The sequence below is a fragment of the Saccostrea echinata genome, unplaced genomic scaffold, assembly GCF_033153115.1.
Source record: "Saccostrea echinata isolate AGI-Se365-2 ecotype Australia unplaced genomic scaffold, CSIRO_AGI_Sech_v1 ptg000016l, whole genome shotgun sequence".
In the NCBI taxonomy this organism is placed as follows: domain Eukaryota; kingdom Metazoa; phylum Mollusca; class Bivalvia; order Ostreida; family Ostreidae; genus Saccostrea; species Saccostrea echinata.
This window is the reverse complement of record NW_026889765.1, coordinates 27,464,452-27,476,536: the sequence shown is the minus strand read 5'-3', so window position 1 is coordinate 27,476,536 and position 12,085 is coordinate 27,464,452. Positions and strand designations below refer to the sequence as shown.

At 32.4% G+C, this 12,085-nt stretch overlaps 1 protein-coding gene across 1 annotated transcript; it reads right to left on the bottom strand.

Annotated features, from left to right (window-relative positions):
- Positions 1-2,016: 2,016 nt before the first annotated feature.
- On the bottom strand, positions 2,017-4,062 carry LOC133188272 (uncharacterized). Its single transcript, XM_061323644.1, has one exon. The coding sequence runs from the start codon at positions 4,060-4,062 to the stop codon at positions 2,017-2,019; it is 2,046 nt and encodes a 681-aa protein (XP_061179628.1).
- Between the last annotated feature and the right edge of the window lie 8,023 nt (positions 4,063-12,085).

Here is a 12,085-nt window from a genome sequence, read left to right as displayed (position 1 = left end):
ACTATTACCCAGAGATGTTCTTGAGAAACAAACAAAGCAATTTTTGCTCGGCATGATTTTTTTTTTTCGTGACACCTGCAGTATCGAGTAACATAAAGTGAATGATTCGTGTCCTCGAACAAGATTGCTTACACTGAGGTATAGTTCCAGTTGATTGCGTTTAGTTAAAGAGAATTTATGATCTGCATTTCCATAAATGTCTTTTATATCCACAGCAAACATACATTTAAGGAAGAAAATAGAAGTAAAATGCATAAGCCTGTATAAAAAATATTAAATTCGTGTTTATACAGGTGAAAATTTGAAAAATAAAAGTGTGCCAACAGGTGGATTCGAACCTGGAGACTAAAAATGTCCATGGTGAGAGTCTGTGGTCTATCTCTCTGAGCTATACTATGAAGACATACGTCATAAATTTAATCCAGTATGATAGAAATAGGTTTTTGCATTTTTTTTTTTTTTTTTTTTTTTTGTAGGTTTTTTACGAATTTCGATCCTAGGGCAGGGGTGCCCCTAAAAGCATCTTGTTTTAAATCATTCTTTAGATCAAATTATATCAAAATTTCATAATTTAATTTAGGGGCAGGCCTACCAAAAAAAGTAGTGCTTTAACGGACAAAATACTGCTTTGACCAACTTTGGATGTTAATTTCAAAGTTGCAAATAAAAATATTTAGGTTCAAAATGCAAATTTGAAAAATTTAGACAAATATACGATAGAAAACAACTAAAGAACAATGATTTTTAAATGTAACTTTTCCGGAAATTTGTTCTCTCATATAGGTCAAATCTTTTGTTATAACGAATACATCCTAATATGTATGTAGATACTCGTATATACATGTACCTATTAAGTAAATAAATGTAAATAAAAGGTAAGCATGATTGTATGGTATATTTCAAACTTAAGCATTTTAATTCATATATTTTGAATGTTAGGGAAATGTAGAAGGAGAATGAATTCTTGCAATAAATATGTTCAATTTGATTTCTTAATTGAAAAGTTTTCTCGGAAAATTACAACCATGAATGACCTACGATAATTCTAAAATTAAATCAGAATTTTACAATATCAATTCATATTAAGAAAAAATACCCTGAAGGTTTACGATAGATCAATTAAAAAAAAAGAAAACTCATTAGAGTAAAAGAATATTATTATCATTTTTTTTTTTTTGAGTTAAGAAAACCTACTATAGACCGTTTCACGGTAAATGCGGTACTGCTCTTTTGCAGGGCAAAATGATATAATTTGGTGAAAAATGACGTAAAATTAATTGTTAAATATACGTCATTTAATTATCCGTAACAAAAACTTCGCCAAACGTTATTAATTTGCCCTGCAAAAGAGTAGTACCACAGTTACCGTAAAGGGGCTAATTCTTTACGCTGTACCGAAATCATTACGTTGAAATCTGATAACGCCTTGTTGACGTCAAGACGTCGTCAGTGATTTTTTTTTTATTAAAACATTGTATCTTTAGAGAGTTGTGTAAGGAAATTGGTTTGAGATATTTAAAAACAAAATTGATTTAGAACACGGGTATCTAAGACACATTACATAAATATAATCATCAAATTTGGGAAATTCACGGATTTTGGTGCATAACATACCTTGTTCTTTATTTTCCTCCAGAATGGTCAAGTGGATGCATGTAATTACGAGATAAAACGTAAAGGGTATTAGGAAGGAAGACAACTTTTATTATTCTTGAACTTTCTTCCTGTGCCGCATACAGTTTTGTCAAACTATCACTCCCTGGCCCCAGGATCATGAAACGTCTTAAGCCCTAGTCCAACTTTTTATATTATGCTTAAATGTAGTAGAAGTCAAACGAACCAAAATTAAAATATTCTTCTATATTTCTTACCAAAAGTGTTGAGATTAATTCAACAATGAATAAACATTTTACAGGCGATCGAAAATTTGACTCAACTTCATGATCCTGAGGCCTGGACTACAATACTTAAATATCTTCAGGAAATTACGAAAGACACAAAATGAAATTTATATGTTTACATGTAATCATTTCTCTGTAATTGTTGTTTGACACATCCAATTCTAAAACATGTAGCTTCTTGTATTTTGTTGACTGGTTTCTGTCTAAGCGATTCTTGGTAAGAGTGTAAGGCACCATGTAAGTCTCCTACAACATGCTGACAGATTCCTAGTACTTGCCAGGATATGTCTCTAGTTTTTAAAGGAACATATGTCCCATCATCATAGAGCACGAGTGTCTGTAGGTCTGTCAGTGACTGTAAACACTGAGATCTGCTACCTTGTCTATAGTGAGTTAACACAGACAACATTTCTACTACAAGAAATGGTGATAAATGTAACATTGGCTCTCCATTTTGTTGACTCGCTTTTTGTTCTAAACATAATTCTTCAATACATAGGATATTTTCCAATAATCGCACATTAATCATCCAAGCTCTCGTCATCCTCCTAGACAAAGAGAGACTACCTACAGTTTCATTGTACCTCTGCCTGTCAACAGTAACGTACATATTAAAGTCTTGCGATAATCTTTGTTTAGTGAGGTAAGTGATATGTAGTGTTTTCTCATATCTCCCTGTTCTGTAATAATACAATGCAAGATAAAGTAAATAAGAGACAGGACCTAGTCTTAATGCCAGTTTCAACATGTTACAAATAATTCTATCTAAAACGTAGAAATTTTTATATGTATAACATGGAGTACTGTTTGCTATTGTGAAAGCTAATTGAACAAGAGTCTGAGCAGTACAAAATTGTAACGTTAAAGACTGGTATGATGACAGTGATATCCATGAAAGTGTACTAAATGATTTTAAGTACAGATAAAAAACAGATATATTTTCAGCAGGAAACGATTCCTGAAATATTTCTAGCATAGCACTCATATCAACATCCGTATTATCGATAAATTCTCCCTCAGCGGAGGATAATACAAAGGACGGGCTACTGAGGGCTGGTTCAAGGATTGATCTGAGAGTCGGACTAAGCAGTAGACAGGACACACCCATTCTGTAATACTGATAAAGCTGCTGTAAAAGAGATTCACGTCCAATACCGACTACTTTGTTAATGAACATGTTGTTCTGGGCAATAAAAAAATTGGGAAACACTCCACGATAAACACAATGAATGAGATATTTAAAACATATCCAGAAGCAATCCAGTAAATTGTTCGGGCACCATATAACGTGTCCCAGTTGTATTATCCAGAACGTCGTGGTCTTCATGTAATATGAACACAATAATGGTTCCTTCCTGTAATTGATAACTTCCTTCAGAAATATTTTCAGAAGTCCATAACATAGAAATTGTGTATGATTCATGGCACACACTAGTTGTTGTTCGGCTTGAGAAAATGATAATCTCCATTCTAATTGGTTAAAAGGCGATATTTTGCTTCCAATAGGTACACAGTGACAACCTTTACTTAGAATTGTTTCCAACACAGGCATAGACGGCCAAATATGTCTCTGACATCTGTCAACCCAACCTCTTATTAGATTAGGCCAACATTTAGTGGCAAAACAAACAGCCTGATCTATTTCAATAGATTCATAGAAACTATTCGTACAAGGACCATGGATGGTGATGTTCCTGTTTGGATTACGTCTGTCGTTCGCTAGGGATTGAAAATATGTTTCTCTCCACAAAGAACTAGATATGTAAGCTCCACCATTAAAGGGTACGAGACTTGATATTGTGAAATCGTCTCTCGGGGATGTCAGAAGGCATAGTCTTACAAACCCTGGTGGTGTCCCAGAATCTTCCATTAATATAATATCGTGTTTTGATGGATTATAAACCCAGCACTGAGAGATGTCAGTTATTAGTTTATGGTTGTAAGTCCAGCACATTGTATCCCTGTCAGATGATCCAAACCGAAATCCTTCTCTATAACTACCACTAAACATCCATACGAATCCTCTATACATATGAATAGGTTTCTTTATCATGCCCTCCATGTCCAAAACGTCCCTTCTGATGGCCACTTCTGTCGGTGTCCCTATCTCATGACACAGACCAACATACAGGACCTCTGATAGACGGGGAATATGATCCATACTAAATATATAAATATATATTTATATATATAGTGAAACCTGTCTAACCCAATTCCAAAATTCTTCATATTCTTTGTTTGCGCCTTTGTTCAGTACATATAGTAATATATTTATTTCGAACTGTGCATCTATTCTAATCTAATAACACTACATAGTTAGAAAGTACTGAATTACTGTACCTGATTAAAGTCCTTCTGCAAATGGCGGTCAGTATCTATTAAGTTAAAAGGAAATTCCCAGCTCATCGAGAGTCTACTTTCATTTTCTTTTTAGTTTTCATAACACAGGTGTAATTTAAAGTCTATTTCTGAGTCAAATTCTAAGTGTTCTTTGTTTTAAACATATTTTATTGTATAAGTGAATGTGTTTTTTTCATTACATCTATAAAACGATGTATATGGGTCAAGAGAATTTTTTAGAAAAAATAAACCATTGATCTAGATTTGATATTAATAGGATACATGTAAACAAAGTTTATTTTCACATTTATGTTGTAACATCTAAAATATCGGAAAATCTACACAGGAACTTGCATTAGTTTTTTTTCTGCAATTAACAATTTGATATTACTGCATGTATATTATATATATGGTTTAGAATCGATAGATTATCATGCAAATGCATGTTAAGAACAAAACGGAAGTCTGACAAAACGTAACAGCCTTTTCAGAGATTTCAAAGCAGAAAGTTGCTACATAGAACTGTAAAGTAGCCAATGATAAGGATTATAAGAAGTGAATACAAGCAGTAAATATCTTGATAATGTAAACAAGGAGAGTTCGTGAATATATATATATATATATATATATATATATATATATATATATATATATATATATATATATATATATATATATATATATATATATATATATATATATATATATATATATATATAAGGTGAATATACAATCCTTTCCTTCCTTTTGTGTGTATATATACACGTATATGTTTCAGTATGTTCAGTGATGCATCTAGGTACGCCGTTATCTTGCTTAAAGACCATGTAATAGTAGATAAAATATTTATTTTTGGGGTTTAACAATGATTTAAGATATTGCCTTGTCCTTTGCAATCAGAGGTGAAACTATTTTAGTTTTTCCCATGAAAGAGTGGGGTTTTTTCCTTTTTATTTTTAGCAACTTAAATATATTTTTAATTTGAATGTATTTTCACTAAATTTAATTGGTGTCCTAACAGAAAGAAAGGATCCAATCTTACGGCATTTTTACAATAATAATAATAATAATAATAATAATAATAATAAACTCTTTTAATCTTGTTATCTCTTATAGATACAACAAAATATTTTCTGCGACCTTGTGATTATTTTATTAATGAATACCCCCATCCTAAAAAGTGGACCACACCAACGGGTACTGAGGGCAAGTTAGTTGATTAAAACAAAATGAATTTTAAAATAACATTACGTGAATACCTTGGTTAAATTTCTTCATCCATGCCCCTGTGGTAAAAATAAATCATAAAAAAATCACATATTTGGTTCTATAGGATATATGTTTCTTCTCCTAATAGATTGACAGTCGCCCGCGTGGTGCAGTGGTAGAGCGTCTGCTCTAGAGTCGCGGAGTAAGGAGTTGATCCTTACGTCGCGGGTTCGAATCCCACTGTGGGACGTGGAGACCGGCCCTTCGGGTGAGACCGTATAAACCGAGGTCCCATGTCGCAGTAGGAGTTGGCACGAAAAAGATCCCTCACTGCTCAACGGCCCTGAGTGCCGAGCATAGGTCAAAGTTTGCAGCTCTCCACCGGCAAGTGGTGGTGTCTCCATATGAGTGAAAATTCTCGAGAGGGACGTTAAACAACAGACAAACAAACAAACATTATAGATTGACACATCCGAAATGGAAGCATTGTGTTAAATCAAGGAATAATATTTCGTGCTTATCTGTACATCATATATATTTTCAAGTAAATATGTAAGGTACAATGATAACAGTTTTGATTCGTAATTGGTATTAAATTTACACTAAAGTCATTTGTTGTTTACTTATGGCATTCTGTTCATTTCAATTGAGGAAAAAATAACTTATTTGCATTCGTTTTTCAAATATTTTACAATATGCTTTGTTCAGGTGATAAGGTGTCAAATTGATTAAGTCATTGATTTGTAATCAATTTATATTAAATAAAACTGAATCAAAGGGAGTGAGATTTTAACTCCAAATGGTCTTTCTTTCTCCTGAAGATGATATAAGAATTTTTCTACAAGTTGCATTTTGAATATTATTGAAGTTGGGCGACTCTAGTAGATATTCATGTAATTTTGTTTTTAGCATCCATGCAAGAAAGAGATACATGTTATGTATACTCCTTTTTATGACTGAGAAACTCCTTCAAAAATTCAAAGAAGCATACGAAAGAATTATTTCATCAATTTCAATTTGCTTCTAGTTTCTCATCGAAAAGAATGCCATGCAAATTTATTGTTCACGTTATGTGCAAATAAATATTACTCAATATGCTTACATATACCGTTGCAGTTATGAGACTACATATTTCACAAAATAATAAATTAGTGCTTAAATGAATTTAAATACTGAAATGCTGAACACAAATAAAAAATATATAAATTTTTGTTATTATGAAGTAACGAAATTACCTTACAAAATCTCTGTACAAATGACGATCTGTAAGTGGAAAGGAAATATCTGACATATTCTCTTTCGTTGTCTTTAATGCGTGACTGTATATTATTTTTTATTTTAGGAACACTTTGTACTACAAAGCAAAGTCAAAACTACAAAATTTACACTTTAATTGAGGTTTAATTACAAAAGAGTTTCACGTATGAATACTATCAATATGAATTGAATGCCTTTTTAAGTCAAGAAATATCATTCAAAGCTTAAAAATATTCATCGTTCTAACATCTATATCCCCATTTCAGATGCTATGGGGTTTTAATTTGAAAATAATTTTTTTTAATAAGCATTTTTACCATGTTGAATCAGTTCATTTAATATTCATTCGTTTCATTACTGGTTTCTTGTAATGACTTCCCTGTATATTTGAAATGTTGTGGAAGATAAAGTAAAAAATATTGGATTTCTCGTATGTGTACAGATACAGTACCAACCAGACCCAACCTGACACAAAGCAGTCCCAGAGCAGTTCCGGGGATTGCTTTCTGGGACTGCTAAAGCAGTCCCAGAGCGGTCCCAGAGCAGTCCCAGAGCAGTCCCACAGCAGTCCCACAGCGGTCCCAGCAGTCACAGCGGTCCCAGAAAGCAGTCCCAGCAGTCCCAGAAAGCAGTCCCAGTGGGCGGGGTTAATTAATTTAATGGGCGGAGCTTACTCAGAATGAGATTACCAATAAACAATGCAACTATATAAAAGGCAGTTGAAATTGATGAGCAATTCTTTCTGAGTAGTATCAACAAATATTTACAATTCTTACGCGACAGTCATTTCTGAACTGTTAAGAAAATCACAGTACGCATATAGAAACAAATTATAATTATTGAACGAAGAAGACGTCCACACATATTAATAACATGAATATTTAAACACAATTATTTGGTATATTAATTTTTAACCTAAATAAACCAATGTCTTTATTTTTTGTGATTGATATTGGTTTTCATATTTATTTTTTTATATAGAAAATTAATCTTGAATTGTTTATTTTATACCAGAATTAGCTTTAAATAGATAATAATAATTATAGAGCAAGGCCGATTCCCATACTATACTCTGAATGCATTTTTCTTAAGTATTGCAGCTTTTGAAAAATTCTTTGTTAAACATTGCCGAGTATTATATTTCAGTCATGATTATTTTCAATGACTTCTTAATTAAATCATCTTTAGATTCTCATGCAGTTTTAAGTGTTTTATTATATAAATGTTCGAGTGTACATCTGTAAATCACGCAAATGGAACCCTCAGATTATGTTCAAAATTAATTAATCCCGAAATAAATTTATACACAATTACTGAAACTAAGATTTTTTGCAGGACATAGATTGAAATTAGTGTCAATGTTGACCAGCGTGTTCAATGATGTGTAACACTGATACCCAAATAACCTGCATTGACTTTCTGCTAATGCCCAAAGGTGATTGAAACCTCAGATGTTGACACCATTTTATACAATCCAGCTGTATTAACCGGCCAGGTAAACACAAACAAAGAAATAAGAAACAAGTCACAATTCCCGATATTTTCAAATGTTTATTTTTTAAATAAATGTACTCTTTTAATAACTTGTTTATAAATTAAAAACTAATTCATAAATAAATCCCCGAATAATTATTCACATTGTTTATGTGACAGAAGAATGGTAGAATAATTTTATTTCATGGTCATTAAATAAATTATTAGGTTTTATTTGAGGGTGGTAAAAAATAGCATGGAGTGCTCTTTTTTAAGCATGGTATTAGCTTTTTCAATTAAGAAAAAAAAATCCAGTACAGTACGTTCCTCTGAATACATGTATCTTACTGAAATGGCAAGTTTGTTTGTTTTTAAATAGTGCTAATGCAAACTTTGAGTACATATATAATTTGAAAGCATTAATTTATTAAATAGGCCTAGATAATTTTTTTTTCAAACACCTGTATTGAAGTTTTATTTAAGGGATAAAAATCATCCCCTGACTTCCCTTTTTAACTATTTTTATTTTCTTAAAATTAATTCTAGACTACAATTGTGTAAATTTACAGCCCTCTTAAGACATTTAGTAATTACATGTATAACTATCTCTATTTATTTGATTTTTGTAAGAAATTAATACTTGTTTTTTTAATATTTGTTTCTATCTTAAACACCTCTCTGCAGAAAGTAAACAAAACAACAACGAGGAGCTGGAAATTCAGAATACACAAGGGACGGAGCTATCATGTCACTCAGAACCTTTTTCACGCATGAGTGAACAAAGCAGTCCCAGAAAGCAGTCCCAGGGACTGCTGGGACTGCTGGGTCTGCTTTCTAGAGCAGTCCCACAGCAGTCCCAGAGCAGTCCCATAGCAGTCCCAGAGCAGTCCCACAGCAGTCCCAGAGCGGTCCCAAAGCAGTCCCGGGGACTGCTTTCTGGGACTGCTTTGGTGTCAGGTTGGGTCTGGTTGGTACTGTGCAAGCCAACTCAATGATAATAATCTGTATCTACATAAACCCTGTATACCTGAAATGAAAATAAGAGTTCCTCACTGGGTAATGATAGGCCAACTTCTGTTGTGATTGGCCAGATTCGTAAATAAAGTAGTTAGTCAGCCAATACTTTAAGTTTTGGAATTCCTTTGACGTGTCACTTTAAGTTGTCTATCAAACTGAAGAAAGACAATGATTTTGTATATTGGTCAAACCTTTCACTTACCTTTGTGAATCTAGATATGTATGATGCCTACCTTCCTGTATTGATAACATTGGGACACAGTGCTAAGAGTTGCTTTGGCATGGAAAAAAAGTAAAAAAAAAAAAATACATATACAGTACTTACAAAACAGTCTCAAGACCTCTCTGACTTTATATAATTTTAATTTCCATCGTCAATCTGCCAAAATGAATTTACATAATTGCCAAATATGGAAGGTGCGGGTATCAATGGACCATGGATATATACATTACAAAAATGGAATGGAGTGGAATAGAATATGTTGTATGATGTTATCTATCAGAACTATTCAAATGACACATTTCTGATTTTGAAAATTTTAAAACACAGCAATAAACGGTTTGCTGCCATGATCAGAATTTTAGGCATGAGGTTTAACTCTTTTTATAACAAAATGGACGTCATATAGCATACATAATGTTAAATAAAACTTTTTAAGATGGCTAAATCAAACGATTCATGAAAGAAAATTATGAATGCATTATACTAGAAAAGGAATGTTGAATTCATTAAATCCTGATGTATTTTTATACAAATTTGTAATGGGGACAGTTATTATGAAAAACTTTGTATGTTTCATTGATGAAAGAGAATCTGAGAATCTATACAGGTGGCTTGCCAAGCGGTGTTTAAGCACTGACAAACGACCAGAAATAAAGGAGATAATAGTCAGTGGATGTAAACAACATAAAGTAAAGGACATTTTTGACGAACTTTTTGAAAATATAATTCATTTTTACATTTATTTTCAGTATCGGTAACAGTTAAATTCTCATATGAGTGAAAAAAAGGGACTTAAAACAACAATAAATACTCCAAATTACTCATTCAATCAGTTTTGCTGTACGCAAAATGGAAATTTTTAAGTTTCACTTGTAATTTCCTCTAGAATTTCGTTCAGGATAGTCATAAAATGCTAGTTCCTGGTGATATAAAGTTTAAATACCTGGTCTACAGTTCTAAACTTCTTGAGTGCCTTAGGCCAAAGTAAAAAAATACCTTTGTTTCCCCTAACGCGACCGACCCACTTAAATCGCACCGACTGAAATGTTTTGTTTTTTTTTCAATAAGATTATTCAGATATTTTTTTCATTGTTTATCAACTTTATAAAATACAATTTCATCAAAATTCGTATTTATCAGAACGGCGGCTTTTTTTCTACTCTGATTTGGCGCCCACAACATGTGGACACAAATGGTTAGTTCGTTATATAAAATAACGGCGACGTATGAATCTTATTATATTTCCATTTCTATTTGTTTTCTCTGTGATAACTATTTGAAAGTTAGTTGACTTGATATCTTGATCATTCTACCGGAATGCAAATTTCGCCTAGCGATAGGCCAGGAGTTAAGGAGGCCTAATATACATGTAAATCTCGTGCGGCTTTGTGTTTGACGTCACTGGGCGGGAACTCTTAAATGGACATGGGAGACCTCGTGTAATTTAAATCTATTAGTCTGTACATTTTTAAAATCTAAAGAGGGTGTTGCAATTCTTTTGTTGTTTTCCCTAAAGTTGTAGCAGTTTAAAAGAAAAAAATTAATTAATAGAAAATGGTCCTCAATTTTTTCAGATACAACAGTATATACAGCACAATGTAGAGCAATATTTAGAAACTGCATATCGACCTCCAATTTGCCATTAAATGAAGTGTAAATTAGTCATATAGCAAAATAAGTCAAGTTTTCTGTTTTTCAAATAGGGAATCCCCATTGTTCTGAAAATTGCGTCCTTGAAACAGAATGAATTTGATATACAAATAAAGAGACGTTTTTTTTCTTCAAAAGTGCCATTTCCGAGTTTTGTTTCAAAGAGGCATATTTTTGAAAATCACAAAAATCGAGTAAAAATTATTATCCATCCGAACTGCAAAATGTGCACTTAAGGTAGCAGATGATAGTTCAGTGTCGGAGATGGCCTAGTGGTAAAGCGTGTGGTCTCGATTCAAAGGTTCTTTTACCTGAGAATGGGTTTGAATCCTGGAATGGCTGGTATATATACTGGTATACATATTTTTTTTATATAATGGAAGTACAATGTAACATCTCTCTTGAGAAAGAAAGAGAAAGGAAGAGAATGTCAGATGGGTAATATTAATTAAATAATGGGTAATATTTTAGATACATGCAGAAGTAAATTGTTTTCCTTGATATTGTGATCTAAAACTAATAAGACATATATATAATGTTATCATTTAGTGGCGATGTCTTAAAAAATAAAGTACTATCATCTTAAATAATTCATTTTTTCATACACATTTCGTTACATCATTGTTCTTGAATTAGTGGCTCAGATTTGACTTGAAACAACTAAACTGAAATGACTCAATGGAATTTCTTGGATATTGCATCAACAGCGTGATTATTGGACACATTTTTATATATATATTGAAAAAATATTAACGCACGCTGTCTATAGTACATCTTTCAAAATGATGTGCTATGTGCACTTGCCATTAATTGTGCTTTCTATCGTTCTTCTCCTGCAATATGGCGACAGTGACCATAGATGTGAAAAAAGTTTACTTACAGGTCGTCAGTCTATGTTAGGAGAAAAAAAACTATGCATGAAATAAACATTAAATGTGAAATGTTTTGTAATAACAAGCTGGACTACCAGCCGTATAAATAGTCATCTACGTAGCATTATCTATATTTAGAGATA